This window comes from Belonocnema kinseyi, chromosome 4, assembly GCF_010883055.1.
Source record: "Belonocnema kinseyi isolate 2016_QV_RU_SX_M_011 chromosome 4, B_treatae_v1, whole genome shotgun sequence".
Lineage (NCBI taxonomy): Eukaryota > Metazoa > Arthropoda > Insecta > Hymenoptera > Cynipidae > Belonocnema > Belonocnema kinseyi.
Window position 1 is genome coordinate 149,543,926 of NC_046660.1, and position 22,423 is coordinate 149,566,348.

The 22,423-nt window shown below is 37.7% G+C and overlaps 1 protein-coding gene across 1 annotated transcript in view; it reads right to left on the minus strand.

The window, feature by feature from the left end:
- Nucleotides 1-22,423, minus strand: part of LOC117171159 (voltage-dependent T-type calcium channel subunit alpha-1H-like) — a 1,009,801-nt gene that overhangs the window by 297,664 nt on the left and 689,714 nt on the right. The window contains exon 13 of the mRNA XM_033358216.1: nt 16,570-16,693. Coding sequence (XP_033214107.1) covers nt 16,570-16,693 — 124 coding nt within the window. The remainder of the gene's footprint in view (nt 1-16,569; nt 16,694-22,423) is intronic.

A 22,423-nucleotide genomic window follows, 5' to 3' on the forward strand; every position in this document is an offset into this window, starting at 1 on the left:
TCTTATTGCAGTTTGTGAAAATTTGGAATTTCGTCTGTACATTTCAAAGATGATTAATTGTTATTCTTACCATTATTTACAATTTTCCGTATAGGTATATTCATGAGACTTGCATGTTGGTGACGGTAGTAAGATCATGCACGGTAACAGGTGGTTTCAAGATTTTAAGAAATTTGTGTAGAAAGCGTGAGTGCAGTGTGAGAGATGAAGCCTAGGAGGTGAGAAGGGTTTTAAGGGTTAGGTAGGAAAGGGGTCGGGTAGTTTGCGGGCAGCAGTTTAAGCCTTTAAGGGGGCCAAGGGTGGTTCGCGTAAAGCTGGAAAATGTTAGGTGCGACAAAGGGGGTCTGAAGGGGTTGTGATGTTGTGGAAGGCCAACTGTGCGTGACCCAATGTCAAGTAACAAGCCGTGGAGAAGAGAGACAGCCAAAAGAGTCCAGAAGAAATTGCGGTATAAAGTTCGTTGAAAAAAAGAGAAGGACAAAAGGCTCTTGTGGTTTTAATAAGCGAAATCAGAGGGTTTAAGAAATACGTAAGGGGGTATATGGAGAAGATGGAAAGTATGAGGGAAGACCTGAGGGTAAGAGATGAGAAATGGAAAAAGGAGGTAAAAAAACTGAGGGAAAAAGTAGAAGGTTTAGAGAGAGAAAGAGGTGGTGCCGTTGAGGACGGAAGAAGATGATAAAATGAAACAGACGGAAGGAGATGTTATAATGTAAAAGGAAATGTGGGTGAAAGCGCTGCTGTAGAGCATAGGGTCTGTTAAAGAAATTATAACGAGGGATAGGGATGAATTAGAGGAAGAATTTTATGGAAAGGGTGAGGGAGTTCCTGCAAAGGATGGCATCAAAGATAGGAGGGGTAACGCGTCAGTTTGTGATTGTGTACAATAAGAAGGGGATGGAAAGGATTAAAGAAAGGGTTAAGAGACTGGATGTACCATTGAGGCTAGGCGGTAATGAATGGTATGGTAATAGGGGGCAAAGAGGTAGAATACACGTATGTGAGTGAGATGGGACTATCCTTGATAGACTATGTGATTATGAATATGACAGAGTGGGAGCAGACAGAAGAATTCAAATTTGAAGGAAGAGTAGAATTAGAGCAACAGCCGTTAAAATTGTGGATGAAAAATAAATGTAGCGGAAGACCTGTTGCGGAAAAATGGTCATTAGGAAAACGGTGAAATATACGTGAGTTTTGATACAGCAGTATCAGGAGCTGTTGGAAAAGTTTAACTTCGAGGGGGAGTCGGTAGAAGAGGTACGTGAGGATCTGGAAGAGAATATAAAGCTATGGTGAGATAGGGAGTCTAAAAAGATGAAAAGAAAGGTGAAACAAAAGTACACAAAATAAAAAGAAGGGACTGCAAAATGGGCGGAGCGCTTAGAAATCAGAAAGGAGTTAAGGTTGACGTGTAAGTAGAAAGAGTAGGAAAAGGGGAAAGATATGAAAGTGCAGTTGAAAAGTGTTAAGGCAGAAGAGTGAGTGTTGAAGAGAATTATCAGGTTCAGGAAACGTGAAGTGGTGATAATTGAAAAGATGGAGATTCAGGAGTGGAGGGAATTTTTAAAAGATTTCGGGGATCAGATAGACAGAAGCGAGCTGAGGAGATTATAAGAACGAGGGAGCTAGGTGCAGTGGAAGTTAATGACGAGGAGATAGAGAAGCAGATAAAGAAGTTGAAAAGGGCTAAGGCAGCTGACCTGGACGAGGAAGTGAAAAATGTATAAAGGGCGAATGGATTCCCTAAAGCGTCGAGGGTGCAGTTCATCGTACTACTGTATACAAAAGGAAGTAGGTAAAAGGCAGGAAAATTATAGAGCGATTACGCAAATTAATACGGCGTACTAAGTATACGCGATAGTGTTGGCGGATAGACTACGAAATGATGTTGAGGGCACAGAAATACTGCCGGAGACGTAGGCGGGCTTTACGGCGGAGAGGAGTACTACCAACAATATTTACGTCTTGCAGAATGTCGTGGACGGAGAGTTATCTACAAAGGATGCGAACATATACGCGTTTTCTGTAGATCTAAAAGGCGCGTTCCCTTCAGTGGATAGGGAGTCACAGGGTCCGTCTGCGCGTGGTACACTGGAGTAAACGAGAACCGGATTCCGCACGTCTCGGCCAACCCTTAAAACGCTTGTTATACGTATTCTGTTCCGTTCTGCGACACGAGAACTTCCTGTGCACCCAATCGGTTCAATATGTTATCCTCAAAAGCCTTGATAATTGTCTCAGTGTTTTCGCGTCTCATGGATGCCATTTCTACCTATTTTGTGTAAAGGTCTTTGAATACCACTATATATTTAAAGTTTAATGCTGTATTTGGTCACGAATCCATCACGTCAGTGGCCAGCACGGTTCAAGGCTGTTGGACCATCCTGCGGCATATTAGGCCTGCCTCAGGTCGCTGGTTAGCCTCGATTCGCTTCTAGGTGTTGCTCGATCGCAACCATAAAGAAATGTCACCATACATGCCTAGCCAGTATTACTGGACCGAACCTTTCAGGTATGTCTTGTCGATTTTCAGATGCGCGGCTTAGGGGTAATTGTGTACCTTATCGGAGATTTGCTGCCTTCTGTCGGTTGGCGCTACCACAACTTCCAAGCATATACGTCTTAGATAACCGAATCTATCAACGGATTCGGACGGTATCGATACAGCATTCCATCCACTACTTCCAACCCATGAAATTCTCTAGGGGTTTCTCCCACCTCGCACAGTCGTTTACGATACTACTCCTCCTCCACCCGCTCCATGCCGTCGGTCTGGAGCACAAATGAGACTACAAAATCTGGGTAAGTCTAAAGCAGTGCTTTCGCAATTTGTTCCTTAAGCTTAGTGAACTCGCTTATCTTTTCGGTGCCCCATTCCAATGGCACGTTCGTCCTAAGCAGCTTGTTTAGTGGTTCCGTGTCAGCGGCAAAGTCTGGTTTAAAACGACGGTACAATGACGTCATGCTCAAGAACCGTTTCAGTTGTTTTATTGTTCTCTGGGCTGGTTATAAGAAAAGGGGCTCGGCCTTGTTCGCATCAACCTGATAACTATTTCAGCTAGATACGTATAGACGTTCGGTTCCATGTCTGGACTCATGAGAGAGTCTACCCGTCGCTGGAATGTCACATGGGCCCCGGTCAGTCCAAAGGACATCCTTGTAACTGAAAGAACACTATTTCATGGACTATAAATGCTGTGTACCCTACTTTTTTCAGTTATCGGGTTTTGGTGGTACCCCGACTTTATGTCTAAAGGCGTTATATACTTCGCAGTGCGAAGTTGTTCAAAAATAATTTCCATATTAGGCAAGGGGTACGCATCCTTCTTGACGACGTTGTGAGCCTACGGTAGTTCACGCAAAATTTATATGTCCTGTCCGCCTTTTGGGCTATTACTACGGGAGTGGACCATCCGCTTTTCGATGGCTCAACAATGCCTTCGGCCTACATTTGTGTCACCTCGTCTTGCAAATCTTTTTCTCTCATCCTCGTCCTTGTATTAAGAACGATAGTGTATTTGATTTCTATCACGCGCGTTGCGGGGTTACTTCAAGTCTATTCTCTACCGCTATGCATCAGTCGTCCTCAGGGGCCACTTCGGTCTTCTCTGCGTAAAAGGATCTTCTCTTCTAACGTTTCTTGATAGAAGGCATCTACAAAGCAAGCTTGAAAATGCCGCTTGCACTGGTCCCATGTGATCCATCTTAATCTGTTCTGAAGGTACCAGTGCCACCATATGTTTCTGCGGTCTGGCCCAGGTTTTCGGTTTCTTGGTGCTAGGTCTTTATTTTCACTTGAGCTCCTGATTCTGGTTGTACTACTCACTTTTCAGGCGTTTGTCCCTAAAAAACCACAATGACAAAAATCGGCTGAGATCTGGCCACTAGAAGAGCAAGCATACGGGCGCTGACTATCAGTGGGTAACATGTCGCCTGACCCGAAGGTCCACTTACCCATTCTCAAAACAAGGGTTCCCTTCACTGTTCGTTCTCACGCTCCCGCTAACCGGTTATGTTGTCCTAGTGGGCCGTACCGTTGCCCCTTCACCACCCCTCTACACACCTCTGCTGGGAATAGGGGTGTATGTTTTTCATAACGCGCGCCTTAAAGCTTGGTGCCCCCCATGTGGGTGCCATTGTCGTGCCATTAACCACCCGGCCATTGTGTGTGTCCATGGGGTGTCGTGTCCGACATGGAAAACCGTTGGTGGAACCCGATGCGCTGCCTTGAAACCTCTGGGGAACCCTGCACCATATCATCAGTACTTATGTTCTATTGTCCTTGCTCCTAGGGGACCATCGTTCTCTGAATACCAGGGCACCACCTAGTTATCCTCATAAAGCGCGAAGTATCGCCACATTTGCTTCTGCAGAACAACGTCTACCTCATTTGTATTTAAATGAAGTCCCTTACAATTGCCCGTAGGACCCTTTCCCGTCAATTCATTAGTCCAACCCGCTAATTGCGCCTGTATTGCGCCCACATTGGTCCTAGATTGCCTATCATGCCTCACGACCGACCTCTCTACGAAGCGCCTACGGTATCCGGCGTTTCGCTAAGAGCTCAACATCCCAGTAAATCGAGGTTTTCTCGATTGTTCTCTCGTTTTAGATACCCCTTCCCTAAATCGTATAAATCCATTGCTCTCTGCAGGGGTTGAGTCAGTTAACAAAACAAAGCTAGAAAAATGCCCCACAAATTTTCAAAATGTGACCAGATCTTCGGACGGTTCACGAAGCCTTTTTTAAAATACCGACAATCACGTGAAAATCCCAAAAAATTCTTATGCTCATTAGAATCTTTCATGATGATTCAAAACTTTCTCTTGAAATGCAGGTATGTTCGGTTTTGGTTCTGTAAATTTTATTTGTTTTTTTATTTCCAATTTTCCGGGAAATGTTTGTCGGAAAGACCCGCGCCATGCTCCCACGCCTTTCGGCATCTTTCAAATTTTTGTCACGATGGACCTGCTGGAGGAATGTGTTTTGCCCAACTTACTATTTTCGTTTCCTGGGTCAAACGTTTCTCCAAGCCGTAATCTCCGAAGGGGTCATTGACAGTCCAGCCAACTAACTCTTTTAACCCAAGTTCATTACAATTCGCGAATTCACTACCCACGTGGGTCAAATGTCGAAACGGAGAAGGTACTTAATGATGATAAAGGAAAGACCTCATACCTTGTAGCCATCTAGCTAGCACTACTCCATCATCTTTATTTATTGAAAATAATTTTTTCTGTCCATTCCTCAAATTTTCAAACAGGATCGGTTAGCCCGCCCTCACCGTCAAACCTTGCACAGCGCCACCTGCCAGTCGCCGTTCACCGCGGACCTACTGCGCCCTGTTGCTTCCGTTCTACAGGTGATTTTGGTAGCCCCCTCTCTTGATTTAACTTGGCCTCTCGTAGTTGAGCGGACTTCTTAAACTGCCACGGTAGTGTTTAGCCCTTCCACATACGGGTTTTGGCGGGCACTGATTCACGTTGTTGTCTGCTTAATTTTTATGAACTATTAAATAGTTCATAAAGTCCATATCTTTTTAAACTGTTAAATAGTTCATAATGTCGATACCTTGATGTGCTGTTGCCCCTGTCTCTGACTGAGCGCATCAGGTGGTCCATCGTCCCCTCCGGTGTGCTGCCCTGGCTCTCTTCTGCCACCTTCTGCGTCGACTCTGATCCGTCACAGTTGTGGTTAGTTGCCTGCTCTTAATCTTTACTCTAACTAGGTCTTGTTCCTCTCTCTTCCAAAATAAAACTTATTCTTATTATCGAAGGTAATTGAAGTAGCTTATCATCTAAGTTGGTGGTATTGACTTGAGGGTGGTTTTAATAGTCTCGTTCGCGTGGCTTTAACTATGTCACGACGGCGAGACGGGTGGCCGCAAGGGACGACAAAATCACCGTGACACACCGCTGAAATTCTTGTTTTTCTTGAGTACACAAAGGGATACATAGATAGAATCTTTCTTTTTTTTATTTCGCAAGAGCCTCGGCACATTTCTTTTGCATGTGGGTGTAGTTTTGAAATTACGAACCAGTAATAGGTCAACAACTCCTTAAGCACTGATAAGAGAACAACTACTCTATATCTTAATGAATTTTCCTTTTCATTTTCCTTAGCAGTGATGTTGTAGTGGACCGGAGTTGAGAATTCTATCACGAATATAGTTCATTTATCGAAGATTTGGAGAATAAAATCTGTCCTCGAGTCTGCGACGGAGACTGATTTTCTGCACTTCTTTGAAAGATTTCGTAAATTTTCTTTTCGAGTACCTCTTGGTGGTATTTTTACACATCTACTTTCGTTAGTTTGGATTTTAGAAATATAGCATCTAGATGGAGTAATGCAGTTTCCTCTCTTCTAATGTTCAAATTCAGGCCAATCGTCTCAGCTGCCTGCTCCAAAGCTTTCTAGGTAAACGCTCTTTTATCTATCCTCTGGTGTTTCCTGAATATCTATGGTTGAGAATGTCTGCCATTTGCAACTATGTAAACTGTATTTAGAAAATACGGTAATGAATACGTGGGAGATTCAGAATTCCGTGCCTGTCTTGACGGCGTAAGATGTATAATCGCGAAACGAAACAATTCAAATTCAACCTCTTATATTTATGTCTGATCATACACGTAACGATAAAACGGCCCGTAAGATCGTTCTTCGTCCATTGAACCATACTAAGAGAGTAGAGTAGAACAGAAACGGTAGTAATGTTAGTCGCAGTTACTTCGATCAACACTGACAGAATTTGAGTTACGCCTAGGTGTCTTTGGGGATGAAATATATTGTTTTCGAAAACTTCAAGGATTGATCTATCATATATTTTGTTACTTAAGGGCACGATGTTATTAAGTTTTGCTACGTATAATCTCTTGGTACCAGCGTGAGCAAAAAGATATTTTCTTGTGCATTTATACAATTTTTCAAAGCTTTTTGAAAATTGGATACCCATTTGTCGCAAGGAGAGCAATTTTCTTTTAGCAATGATAAATTATAAACTTGAGAAAGCGTACTGGTCACTGTCGCTTAAAATGATTCTTCTTTCAGGGAAAAAAGTCCTAACAAAAAAACAAACAACTCATGCAGCTGCAGGCATGGGTCACTATGATTGCTGTATATCACTTTCTTGTCAATAGTTTCGAAGTCAGAATGTTTTTTTTGCTTATTAGAATAACATGATTTTAAAGTATTTTTTATTTAATCTTAACGAATAAAATACGAATAAAAAAAAAATATCGAACACTAATTATTCAACACGATTTTACTTAATCTAGATATTGCCAGGAACAAAATGCCATTTGATAGTGTATTATATCTTTCTGAGCTTCAGTTTTTTCTGGCAGAGCATTCAATTGTTTTCATATAGACAACAATTGTAATCAGCTTTAGTTATGAATCATATTAAAAAAGTTGATTTAAAAAAAAGTTTTTTTTTACTTGAATAAATAGTTTAGCGAGGACGAAATTCACAGGATATCTTCATCACATTACAATAAATCTGCAACAAAATGCACAAAAAATCGAAGGTGAAGTATTTGAGAAAATTGACATCATATTTTTATCGAAAAATAATTCATCTGAATATTCTTGTAGCCCTAAAGGCCGTATCAGGATAAGTATGCTCTGGATGCCCCCGCTCAAATGTGATTGATATTGCCGGGATAAGTGGCTACCCATATGAGATAAATTTGCCCGAAGTCTTAACTTGAAAAAATTTTGTTCACAAAAGTTATAAACAAATTTCGAAAAATCAAAACATCAAATTTTCTCGAAAACGACTAAGCCGATTTGTATGGTTAAAACATACGTTGTGGAGAGTACTGCTAAAATTTTGAAAAAAAATGAAGAACCATTTCTGTTGATTACACGGGGACGAAAAAAAATTAGAATTTTTAAATCATTTTTTTGAAAGGAAGTATTTTGGGAACACCAGCAATTTTTTTTCTATATCATTCTCACATTCAAGTGTTCAATATATATTTTTGCGGAAATGATGGCAGCAGTACTTCATAGCTTTAAAAAAACTACACGAATGGCCCCCCATATCTATGCAATTTCATTAGAATGAGGGGCCAACTTTATTTTTAGCCTATGACACAATAAGATGTACTCAATGGTGTAATATAAACCAGGTGCAACAACATCATGTGATGAGAAACAGATTTTCTTGTGAATGCTCCTGTCACAGTAATTTATTTACAAAACAGAATATTCATTCTGTCATCGAAGAAAACAGTGACACGGACTAATCCGCAGCTTCAAAACAATATACATATGTTTTGTGCATATAAAGTGAATATATGTAAATTTTTGAGTATCTTATGTAGATATAGTGTATATATATTTTATAAAGTTATTGATAGAGGATGTATACAATTGTATACAGTGTAAATAAAGTAAGGGATGCTAATCTGACTGACGACCTTCACGTGGTGCATCCTGGGCAAACATGAAATAAGTTTAGCGAACGTCAGCAGTAAACAAAGAGAAGTATTTTTCTATCTCCTTATGATTATAAATGGACACGGTCACTGGGAAATTTACGATAGAATGCGTTTTTAATCGGACGACGATGATGCATCTGGTTTATATTACACCATTGCGGATGGCTTATTGCAAAGATATGAGGGGCCCACTGAGTAGTTTTAATTTTTTTAACTATGAAGTACGGCTACGATCATTTCCGCAAAAATATATGTTGAATACTTGAACGTGAGCATGATATAGGGAAGAAATGGTTGGTGGTTTAAAAGAACTTTCTTTCAACAAAATTATTTAAAAATTATAATAATTTTATTCATCCCCTTATAATAAACAGAATTGGTTTTAAATACTTTCAGTATTTTTTTATTTTTTGAAACTTGTTTATAACTTTTGTAAAAAAAAAATATTTAAGTTAGGATTTGGGGTAAATTTATCTCATATGGGGGACCACTTGTCCCAGCAATATGGATCAGATCCGAGCAGGGCTACGCAGACCATGCTCATCCTGCTACGACCTTTGTGACAAAAAATGTTTGGACAAAAACTAAAATCACGCGTCTCATATTTTACCTTAGAGGTATCCCGGAGAATTTTGTATTGCGAGAGATAGAGACAGAAGTGTGATAAAGAAGAGCAAGGGGCTTCAAACTTTACAACCGACATATGATATGTCTATGGGCTGGCATATGATTAGTCTATGGTTGAATCAAGAGCTTTCTATTAGCCAATTCACAACAATGACAAAACTCACTAATGATTTCAGTTTTGGTTTCTCTGAAATAGAAACGAAGGGCCTATAACAAAGCCACCGGGCGCGTCCTTGTGTTGCAGATACAGAGCTTCTATGCAAAGAGTTTCTGCTGAATATGGTAACAATAACACAGCCACACAAAAAAAAGTGTGCGGATCTGGTAACAAGACACACGTATTCCTATGGATTTTGGGGCTCTGAATTCAAATTCGGTATCAAAAATCACCCATCACGTCATGGTTGAGCCATAACCTCAAAAAATTACGAAAAATCATGCACTGAGGCAAATAAATTTCAAAATAATGCCAGTGATGCAAATTTTCACTTCAAAAACATGTCGACAACTGTGAAGGATCATCCCTTGTCCCATTGTGTTTGCGGTACCGTTTGAATAAGCTTGGGCTTAACCTGCAAAGAGGTCAAACTTATTCTAACCTAAAAAAAACCTGACCTAACCTAACATAACTTCACGTAACACAATTAAACTCATTGTGTTGTCCCGTTGTGTTTGCGGTACCGTTTCATTCAGCTTCGGCCTAACCTACATAGAGGTTTAACCTATCCTAACCTAACAAAACCTGACATAACCTAACCTAGCCGAATGAAATTCAACCAAACGTGTAGCTATATAAGTGTACGGTTCTCAGTCTTGAATGTGTGCTATATTTAATAGGTTAACTCGATCTTAACCTAAAAATGAATCTAACTTAACAGAACCTAACGAAATTTTGCTTAACGCAACACAACTTAACTTAAGTTTTCCCGTTGTAACACAATAATATTCATTGCATTGTACTACAGGTGGTTAAAAATTTAGACGCACATTACTCATTTGAAGAAACTTACAACTACAAGTAGAATTGACCCCATTTCAATTAACCTGACAATGTTTTGTATCAATTAAAATGTAGGACTGTAACTTAAACATTCAAATGAATAAGAGTTTTATTCAAAATTTTTTTCTCTCTGCTTTTCTTAGACTTAAGGAATATATTTATACTATCTTTCGTGTTTACATTTTATCTTGCTTTTTATCGTAATTAAATTGATTTATAGAACTACTTCAGTCTATTTTCTGCCTGCTATAACGTGTACTTTTTTCTTCGAAGGAACGGTGCAAAGGGTTACGCTTACGTTTAAGACCTAAATTGGTTTCACTTTTCAACATCCAGCAAAAATCAGCCATCATGACCTCGTCCCATCTACCCTGATATCGTTGTTCCATCACTTTTATGTCTTAATGAAAACGTTCCCCTTGTTCTTCGCTGAAATCACCAACATTTTCTGGATACTTATCCAGATGGGAATCTAGAAAGTGAAGTTTTAAATTCATCAAGCAGCCTAACTTTTTGTAGTTTCTTATCATTTTCGCAACAGTATTCTCGTAGTCTGGAATTTTTTTGTTACCGAGGAAATTTGCGTTTACTGTTTTAAAACTTTCCCAAGCGTCCATTTCAATTTTCGTCATGTGGCACACGAAATTAGTATCTCCTGTCAATATTCGAATCTGTGGTACATCAAAGACTCCTTCTTTCAATGTAGCGTCTGAAACATTAGGGAATTTAAGGAATATATACTTATAGCATTATTTAAAATTTTTAAATTTATCTGCTATATCATCAGCGATTGTACCTTACCGACAGTAGATCAACCCTCCAAACCATGAAGGCAGAAAATCTACACAATATTGATCAAGTTAAGAATCTTCAATAACAAAAAATGCTTAACGTCTTAATAAGACTAGATGGAAAATAATATTTTTAAATTAAAATTATTTCTTGAAAAAAAGATCCTACTCCATCTTCACTCCATTGGGAAACGAACCACAAAACTTCTGATTTCTGGTCAGGTGCTTTTCCAATTAAGCTATTAGAGGGATCAGAATAAGAACTCTTAATTCAAGAACATAACGCTAATTTTTAGCTAGAAGTTAATGGTACAAGTAATTATTTAAAATTTTTTAATTTATCTGCTATATCATCAGAGACTGTACTTTCACGAAAGTAGATCAACCCTCCAAACCATGAAGGCAGAAAATGTACACAATATCGATCAAGTTAAGAATCTCCAATAACAGAAAATGCTTAACGTCTTAATAAGACTAGATGGAAAATAATATTTTTAAATTAATATTATTTCTTGAAAAAAAGATCCTACTCCATCTTCACTCCATTGGGAAGATGGAGTAGGATCTTTTTTTCAAGAAATAATTTTACTTATAGCATTGTCCATCTTTGTCTAACGCCTTGACAAATTGCTTCATGAGCCCAAGCTTTATGTGGAAGGGTGGTAGTAAAACTTTTTCTGGATCAACGAGGCTTTGGTTGATGATATTATGAGAACCAGGTTTGAATGAATTTCTTAAAGACCAATGTTTTTTGCTGTAATGATTGGCTCGATCTCTGCTATTCCACAGGCATATAAAGCATGGCTCTCTGGTGAAACCCGATTGTTGGTCTAATATCATTGTTATGATTTTGAGATCAACACATATTTGCCATTTTTGATTTGTGTAATTAACTTTTTGAAGAAGCATTTTAACATTTTTATATTCTTCTTTGATGACCGTTGAGTGAGCTATAGGGATAGGAGCGTAAGTATTCGTGTTATGCAGTAAAACAGCCTTAATGCTGCGTTTTGACGAATCAATGAAAAGTCGCCATTCTTCGTCTCTGTACACATTTTTCTTTAAGTGGTTCATTAGTCCATTAACGTCAGTGCAGTGCACTGAAGACGTCTGTTTGTCTTCAACGAAAAACTTTCTGAATTCTTTGTTCCTGTCGCGATAAAATGAAAGTTTTGTCTTTGGCTCTAAAAGATTTCTTCTTTTTAGAAATGAAGCGGCAAATTCAGCGCCGTCTTTCGGTAATCCAAGGTCTCTAATAAAATCATTCAGTTCTAGTTGCGACACTAATATTGGAACCTTTAATTTCATTTTATGCACGCCCTATTCGTCATCTTTTTCGTCATTTTCATCGAAATCATCAGAACTATTTTCTGTTCGATCGCTGGTTTCACTACAGTTTCCATGACGTTGACTTTCAACTTCCAATCTATCATCTTCTAAAGCGCTTAAATCAGTCTGGCGTACATTTTTATTGATTTCAATTGCTCTTGTGACTGTGCAAACATTAATGTACGAAATGTTCTTTTTATTTTTGGCGTTGAACCCTTTGACGGAATTCATGGAAAAGTAGCAGTCCTTCGCAATAACGGGTTTTTTCCTTGTGGTTAGTGTAGAGTACTTTGCGTTTCTTGGTGCAGCAATTTACGGTCAAACAACTTTTCGTAAAGACTTTTCACTTCCTCGTCGATTGATTTTCGCAAACTGCTCACTGCATATTTACTGCAAATGTAACAGAATGAATCTGAGCTATTCTTGCAGGCATGCGATTTAGAAATGCTCGCGGTGTTTTTTTTCCTTGTAGCATGAACCTCTACACCAATCAAGTGATCCATTGATGATGAGCCACGGTTGCATGATGACGACGTCGGAGAGTCCGCTTTCCTACACTGACCAGACGCCGATACTGGGGTTTTTCCCTGCATCGTAATACACTTTTTACCTGTGTGTGCCATGACGGCATGAACGTCGTTTACCCAGGGACCGGTTAGGTTAGGTCAGGTTTTGTTAGCTTAGGATAGGCTAAACCTCTATGTAGCTTAAGCCGAAGCTGAATTAAACGGTACCGCAAACACAACGGGACAACACAATCGATTTAATTGTGTTTCGTGAGGTTAGGGTAGGTTAGGCTAGGTTAGATTTATTTCTAGGTTAGGCTCGAGTTGACCCATTCGATGTAGCACACATTTGCTACTGGGAAAATATGCTTCCAGAGCTTTACGTGTAGTTCAGTAAATTTCTGTTAATTCAGGTTAGGTGAGGTCAGTTTCTCTTGGGTAAAGTTATGTTAAATAAGTTGATATCAGGCAAGGGTTGATCCTTCACAATTGCCGACATGTTTTTGAAGTGAAAATTTGCATCACTGGCGTTATTTTGAAGTTTATTTGCCTCAGTGCATGATTTTTCGTAATTTTTTGAGGTTATGGCTCAACCATGACGTGATGGGTGATTTTTGATACCGAATTTGAATTCAGCGCCCCAAAATCCATAGGAATACGTGTGTCTTGTTACCAGATCCGCACACTTTTTTGTGTGGCTGTTTAATTAATAAGAATTTGCACAAAATTTTCCAAAGATTTGTGCGAAAGGAATTGCCCCACAAGCAGAGGCATAATAACCGTGTCGTAAGCTGAATAGCAGTATGCAGGCATAACCTTGCCTGCAGGGCTCCACAATGATGGCGGAACCCCTTTCCTTAGCTGCTCGTGGTAACAAATGATATCACTAAACATATTTGTAGTAATAATAATTTTGATGGTATTTTTTCACATTCGTTATAATCAATATTTTTTAAATATTTATTTGAAATTGTGAAAGAATGCTCTCTAGTTCCGCTGCGGTTCGGGCCCAGGTCGTTCAGATTTCCAGTCTGATGCTCTAGCTAACTAAGCTACAGAGAGACGAGAATATTTTCTTCACAAGACCTACAGGTTGGAATCCAATGTCATCCTTATACTAGTAAGATTTTAAATTTTTCTGAGCGCAAGAAATTTTTAATTTATGGTTGATGTTCGATTTTTTGACCAAGGGAATGTATTAATAATTTTGATGATCAAATTTTTTGTCTACATGGTCTATAATGAATATTTTTTATATGGACTTAAAATTGTAAAAAAAACTACTCTCTAGTAATATATTTAATTTTTCTCCGGACAAAAAGGTTTAAATTTATTCTTCATGTTAGATTTTTTGTCTAGAGGAACGTATTAATAATTTAAATGGTAATTTTTGTGTGCACATGTTCAATATAATCAATAGTTTTTAAATATTGATTTAGAATTGTGAAAAAAATGCTTTCTAACAATTTTATATCGATATTCAAAAAATATTGATTATTGACCATGTAGAAAAAAAATTGACATCAAAATTATTAATACATTTCTCTGTTCAAAAAAACCTAATATACAAAATAATTAGATGTAGTGCGTTCGGTTCGATACAATCGAACGCACAACAACTTTTACGTGGACGGATCAAATTGAGGACGACCTGATAGAGTTCTACGATACCAGTATTGCCCCTAAACAAGAAAGTTGAATGTCTTCGAAACCATTAGAAGAATTCCGGATAAAGGGTTATGTGAGCGGAGTGCCTACTCTATCGGAGTCAAAACAAGCCAGCAACAGAAAAAAAGAGGCGACACTCTGTCTAATCGCGGGCAGGTATTAAATAAAGGAAGAGCGATGTCTTAGGGTCCAAAGATACATCACATTTTTTCATTCTCTTAAGGTTTCTCTCAAACCCAAAGATCTGGCTGAAGTGGATGACCAGCTTCGTTGATGTTTTTTCGTATAGCCGATTTCTGAATTATCAATTTTAATGTGTATAATATAGAGATAGCTTTGACGGATGCAAACCTTAAGAAAAAACCAACGGATAATCATAAGATCAAAAGCCAAATTCAACAACTCCGTATAAAGATAGACTAGGCAAGACAGTACTTGTACCACATTTAGTGTGTGACTGACTACATAACATCTGTGAGGAATTTTAAAGCCAAGGTTTGACCGTTCGCGCGCGAACTGCGGATCCGTAATCACACACTCAAAAAGCAAAGCTGCTGACCATCAGGAAGCATATTATTGACAGCATACGGGTACTATCTCAAGCCAGGAGAACGCTAGAGGCAAGGGAGGAGTGGGTCAGAGAAAATTAATAATTATTTCTCCGGCCTATCTCGACTCTTCTAAGGTCTTCCAATTACTGTGGACCATCCGCTCGAACCAGTGACAGAAGACACAGAAAACATAAATAGCTTCAAAGATCTTTGCAGTGCCCTCATAAAACCTAAGCAGGAATGCATACCTATCTCTACCGAGGAGGTGAAAAAGGTATTAACAGACATGACAAAATATTCCGTTCCGGGACCGAATGATATTAGGGACCATCTTGTGGAAAAAGTTCCCTTTAACCCACTAGCATCTGGCCGGCGTGGTTTGAGGAAGGGCGCATAGTACTCTTGTCAAAGGTGGGTAGCTGAGATGAGACTGGAATTTAGATATTGAGCTGTAGCCCAATAACTTGTTTGAAATCGCCATATAAGAATCCGAAAATAAAAACATAGTCGCTCTAGATGTACGAACAGGGAGGTTTAAAGAAAAGCATAGCGAGATGTCAGGGAAAACCTGCTCATCGATAGATGTGTCTGCAAGGACGCAGCTTCCTTATAGCGATACCTATCGTTGGCGTTGATGTATTACAGGAACTCTTTCAATTTCACCTAGCATTGCCCTACCATCTGTCTGTTCAAAAACATAAAGGTTCATCCACACATATTAGGGTGCACAGGCACATCGATGCCCCTTTGGAAAACTAGATTTAATATCCCATATGGAAATTATCGTGTAAGCTCGACCGGTCGTAATGGTGAAAAACAACATATGCTGTAGATTTTATATTTCTCAAGTGTTCAAAATAAGTTTTAAGGAGCAAATACTGCACAACAATAGAACCACTATTTACAGCGTTGCAAATGCGAATCAGATAACATTTCCGCCAGCCGCAGGAAGGGAGAGAGCTAAGAGAGTAGGGGAACTCATATGTGTATGTATATGTGTATGGGCGCTGATATGAACCAAGGGTTTATTTATGCAGTTTAAAAAAATGGGTTATTGGATGTTCTAGTTGAGAAGCTTAGTAACATTTATCATAACCATATATATTTCAAAACACCTCACATAGTTGATTCAAGGAATATTTATTCAGCGTTATATTAGAAACATTCTTTATGTGTCTTTTATTTCGTATTAAATTTAAACGGCTGAAGCTTATGGACCTACTGTTTCCGCATGCATTATATTCACACAGAAATCTTAAAGCTAATTGCTCCAATGGTTAATTAAAACTTTGCAAATACCCACTGTCTACAGCGGCAAAGTGATTTGCTGAATTCATACCCAAAATAGTACCAAAATTATTTCGCAGTGATTATTTCGCGTTAAGTAGTTTCTAGATGCAAATTTGTTTAAATCATACAAAATGACGTATTTTGACATTGACTTGACTGATATTTTTTTCCAAGCTTTCCTTTTAACTTCGATTAAAAAATAAAAAATAAAAAATGTAAATTTCGCTTACTAATTACATTGTCAACAGGTTTAATTTAAATATATACATTGTCTATTTGAATCCATTTAAACATGTGAAAGAAACGCCATTTTTTACACGCTCGCATCTTGAAATCTTGGCAAAAGAATTACTTACTTACCCCTCTTGAATGTATTAAAAAAAGAATCCAGTGCTAGTTGTCCAGTTGGCAAGGCTGCGCTGAACGCTCCACTTAAAGCAAGTAACTCTTGACATGACATAGGTTCCCTTCGCTTTATTTCCGTCTATAGCGCGAAAATAAAAAAGGCAGAAAATTAAATTAAATTATCGTTAAGAGAAAAACGATAATTATTCACAAGTATCTGATTTTACACGGGTAGTAGTGTCCACTTTAATGTCCAAAAATGAAATTTTTGTCCCAGTTATATTCATGCTTGCAATTTTTAAAAATTATAGCGCGGCATAATAATTTAAAAAATTTGCTATGATAGGTTGTCACTGCGCGCCCTATTGACCTGTGCAACTTCCAGAGTTTCATCACCCCACATGTACGACGCAATTCAAAGTTCTCTGTCCGGCTCAGCTTTTTCTGGAAGAGGAAGCGTGTATATGAATTAGACGAAAACTGCATTTCTTAATTTCAAAATGCACTCTTCGACGTATATCGTTAATACTAATTTTAATCTTACGAGTACATTAATCTGTATTTTTAAAACTAATTATTTAAATCGGTCACTTCCTGGAAAAGAATGTAAATTGCATCTACACTTATCGCATACGTACGTTTATACATTTTACGGCTCAGAACAATTTTGAGATTCAAAGTCATGTATTAAATCTGCTACTATCTGCCGCTTCTTAATCAAGTTATGTCAATATATTGCAGCGCATATAGAGGCCTTGAAGAGTCCCAGAGGTAAACCTAATGCAAGGTATTTGCTGATTTGTGTCAACATGCGTGCGGCATCTTCTTTATCGTTTACGTTGGATCTAATGTCAATAATCAAGGATTCAAAATAGTACGGCGAATATTACAGTCATCACTAATTTTTCATAGATTAGCATTATACTTCATGCATTGAAATTTTCTTGATTCGTGTTATAAAATCTGGAGCAAAAAATTAAGAATTTAAAATGGCAGATATCTACAAAAAAATACTTTTAAAATTTTTTAAAAAAATTAATTTTTACCATGCTTTTTGCAATTTTATTTCTACTGACCATTGATTTTTCCAATTTTTGGAAAAAGATTGCATTTGTGGTAACTGTTTGAAAAATGATTTTTAACGAAAGTTATTCTATGGATTTCAGTAATTGAAATTTTTACTTTCAAAATTGGAAACGGTAGAGTTGTAGAGCATGTTTTCCTGGAAAAGTCAAGCCATTCTTTATTCAAATGTTATCTTTTTTTCAAATTGTTAAGAAGCAAGTTCTTGCAAGTGTATCATTAATATATACGTCACGGACAAAGACCGGTATCGGGCATAGCTAAAATTGACCTGCTAATATCGGTAATGGCCATGGTTCTCGAGCAATAATTTAGAATGAAAATATAAATAGACATTGGCCGACTATTCTCAAGAATATCTGAGCGTCTGCGGTCAATGTTGAATTAGGAGATTTAAACGAAACCTCCCAAAATCTTTGATCCAAACTGTAACATTATTAAGAGTTTAAAATGCTCTTGAACAATTTCCTTTCTATAAATATTTTTAAATAAACGAATTCACGTCACATATGATTTATTATGGTATAAATACTAGGGCATTTTTTGTTCAAACAGTTTTTTGCCAGTAATCGTGGAGAGTTATCCTGATTTATGACAAATGATACAACTAAGAAATTTTAAGAATAATTTTTCTTGCTTAACAATTTAGGCAATTATTTAATCAACTATTGTTCATTTAAAAATTTCCGCCCGTCAATGTAGAAAATTTATCAAGTTTTAGGATAAATGATATATTTAATGAATTTTAGCAATAATATTTCTTGCTTTACGTATTTGGAAATTATTTTAAAAATTTTACTTGTTTGAACCATTTTTTTCCTGCTAATAGTGAAACGTTTTTTTCTAGAGACTAAGACATAATGATCGTATTTAAAAATAATTTTCTGTTTAGGATACTTGGTCACTGTTTAGAAAATGTTCATTTGTTCAAACAATGTTCTCTGATACGGAATGCTAAGAGTGATATTTTTGTGCAAGTCAGTTTGCAACTATCTAAGCGATTGATATCACTTTCTCCTTCTTCTACACTCTCAGAAATTTCCTCCAAACAATACAGAAATACTTTTACGGTTAACGCGCCATTGTTTGAGAATTAAGTTTAGAAACAGATCATTTAACAGTTAAAGTGCGAGTCGTTGAACCAAGAATCGTTTCAACGATAAGCGAATCTACTTCAACGCGTAGAAGATGGAGTTTAACGGTTAAAAATGGACGTAATCTTACCGAAAAATAATTTACGGGCATGCATGTGTGCATGCGAAGAATCGCATCACCGCGCTTTTAAAATTCGATTTTACGATGCAATGCGTTAAACTAGATCGTTTAAGAGTGAAACGAATCTGCTTTTAAAGTATTCTACTTCAACAATTAAAGGACCGACTTCATCGTTTACAGGTTTATTAGTTGCATTTTTGATTTCTTGAAATGATACCTTTTCAAGATATACAAGGTTGAAACATTTTCGAAACAAATGGGAGAAATTCTTGGAAGCAATCAAATTGGAAAGATAATTTCCTTATACCTTTAACAAGAAGTATTATTCTTGTAACTCAGCAACTATACAATTTATACCGAAAACTAATCACTTTTCACGATTATAAGGCAAAAAGAAAGTTGTACAAATAATAATTAACTGTTATTTTGTATTTTTTGGGCCATTTTACCGGCGCAAACAACGAACTTAGGCGGTGGTGTGTTAAAATAAATTTTTTATTTGAAAATTATTAAAAAGCCTGGGGCATATGTTATAACTGACCGATTGAAGAAAGGAATGAAATTTCTTTTTCTGGAAAGCGAAATAATTGGAATAAGATCGATTACCAGAAATAGAAAGTCCTTTTACAATCGTTTGTTTTAATTGGTTAAAAAAATATATCTAAAAAAGTCAAAATTGTGAAAATAATTACGAAAGAATGTAACGAAAATGCAAAATAGAGTTTGCCAAAAGATTATTCCAACCTGTTATCAAAATGTAATTATTTTCAGTAATCATTTTAAGCTTCTAGCTCCGGCTACACCCAGTAGTGGCGAGTAGTAGCGACATACACTCCTCTCTCCTCTCCCAACCCCCTGGCCATTGAAATTTTCACTATAGAAACAGAAACCCTCTCTCTTCGCCCCAACCCTCCTCGCCTTTGAAACTATCATTATGGAGACATACACTCCCTTTTCTTCTGCCAACGCCCTTCATCTTTGAAACTGTCACTATGGAGGCGGACAACCCCTGTCCACCACAAACCACCCTCTACCTAGGTAGGCGGCGAAACTATTTCCCCGTCCCCCATACCACCTCGACCATGCAACGTGTTGTCTGCAGATATCCTCCACACTCTGAGAATTAGCTATATCCGGGTAATACTCTATACTTAGCAAATTCGCTATATTCAGATGATTCACTATATCCGGCGAATTAACTACACTCAGCTAATTCATTATTTCCGGCGAACTTGCTACACTTAGTGAATTCGCCATATTCAGAGAATTCACTATACTCTTTGAATTCTTTGTATCCTGCGATTTCACTATGTATTCTCTGAACGGTAAATATTTCAATTTTTTACACTTCACACGTCACTCACGAGCTGGATGCAGGCATTTAAGCGGAAGGCAATAAAATGAAAGAACAGTATATTCTTATTACCAAAGAGGTACTTGAGCATATAACTTATTTTTTCACAGTAACGGCTCAAGCAAAGCTGACTTATATGTCTGAACATATGATATCTCACCGTTTTAATACTCTCTACAGGCCAATCATAAAAATAGCCTGTAACCTATTTTCAGGTCACATCTTTGACATAGATACCTGAAGTCGTTTACAAAAAAGTATGACCTATGGTACAAATGGAGAAGGTCAACGTATAATGTTTGAAGATTATTTGATTCTTTTTACTACCGCCCACGGCGCAAAGGATTCAGTTATAGATGAACGTGAAGAAACTGGATGTCAAAATAAGGAAAATTATCTTTCTAAGAAGAAATCCAAGCATTACAGACCGTCAGTTCCGATGCAGCTTTCGACGTTCACAGGGTTAAAACAATTATAAAAATGCATTACAGAACGCTGTAGACTACTTGAGATCGTTTTACCTGTAGTAAATTACTGTGCTTTGTTATTGATCGCAAGACTGATATTTCAGTATAAACGGCAGCAAATTAGTGCACGTGATTCATATCTATTTATGATGAAAATACAGGAAAATGATGACTATAGAAATATTTTGTTGTGTATTTAACAACATATATTTTAAATACATAAAGAGCTTGTAAGTGAACAATGCATAAGACTTTTAATTCATGAAATGTTTGCTGCGAATGCATCTAGTATTGTAGAGATTGCAGGCAAGTAATGCTATCTCTTATCGTTTTAAAATATTTTTGCTGTATTTGATTATATATTTTATCATGAATAATAATAATGTCCCGGTAGGTCTTGAGTCTCCTCTCATGACCTTGACGGCTACGTTGACGGTAGCATTGCTACGGACAGGGTTTTCCATTACAAATACGCTGATAAATAAGAGGAAAGGGACTTAGAAGAACACTCAAACCCAAATAATAATGGAGAATATATTAAAGATATTGAAACGCGTGTCACTTCCCAAGAAAATTGACTTTCTTCCTCAATTTATTGATGATCCAACACCACCACATCCTCCAGAAGTGTATGGCCTCATGCAACCAGGGGCAGAAGCAGAGGTTCAACAATAAAAAAAGCGACGAAAATAGAATTGGAAAATAGTTGAAAAATGTAGCAACTGTTAGAACGTGGGGCCGCAAAATCAGGTCTCCAAATGCAATTTTTGTTGGATATGGATGTTAATAAAGTAAGGTGCTAAATTGATCGATTAACTCAATATAAAAAAGGAAATAGAACCAGAAAGCTCTTAAACCGTGTTACTAAAATCATCCACCCTCGGCACATCGAGACAATTAAGAACGGCAATACTGGATGAGATTATGGACTTCCAACGGCAGAGAAATGATTTTCTTACAGCCAGACTGCATCTGTACAAGAAAAGTAGGGCACAAAGGCAACAAAATCGAACTTTTCAGACATATGAAAAAAGGTTCTATCGTGAACTGAGTCTAAACCAAAATAACTAACGAGACACCAGAGTCTCTCAATTAGAAGATATGACTAACTACTAGTCGGGTCTTTGGGGGAAAATGAACAATGAAATTTGGATACTGCGCGGTTTATACTGGAGAAACTAAGGGCAACCGACAGCTCGGAAATGCACCTGAAAAACATCACAGCTTTGGATGTTTCAGCGGTCTTGAAAAGGGCAAGTAACTAGAAAGGTCCAGGTCCTAACATGTTGCACAACTTATGGTACAAGTGGTACCTAACGAGTATGCGTCTTGCGTTGGCAAGGTGTTTTAAGAAGATCGTTGAACACCCAAATCTGATGCCCGGTTTTATGATCCAGGGTACTACGTGTATGTTACCTAAAAAACCAGATGCTCAAAATCCATCTGAATTTCGAAAGATAGCCTGTCATCAAACAATTTATAAATGTCTTACAGCTATCATTGCAGATAGGGTATATTCTTATTGCGAAGAGAATGAAATCCTTACAGAAGAACAAAAACGATGTTGTAAAAACTTACAAGGCTATGAAGAACTAGTCACCATAGACGCTGTTTCCATGAATCAAGCTCGCCAGCATCAAAGGAACTTACACACAGCATGCATTGTCACAAGCGAGCGTTTTCTTTCGTGCCGCATGACTATTTGCTTGAAGTCTTAAAACTTTACAAAATCTGCCCACGCATTATTGAA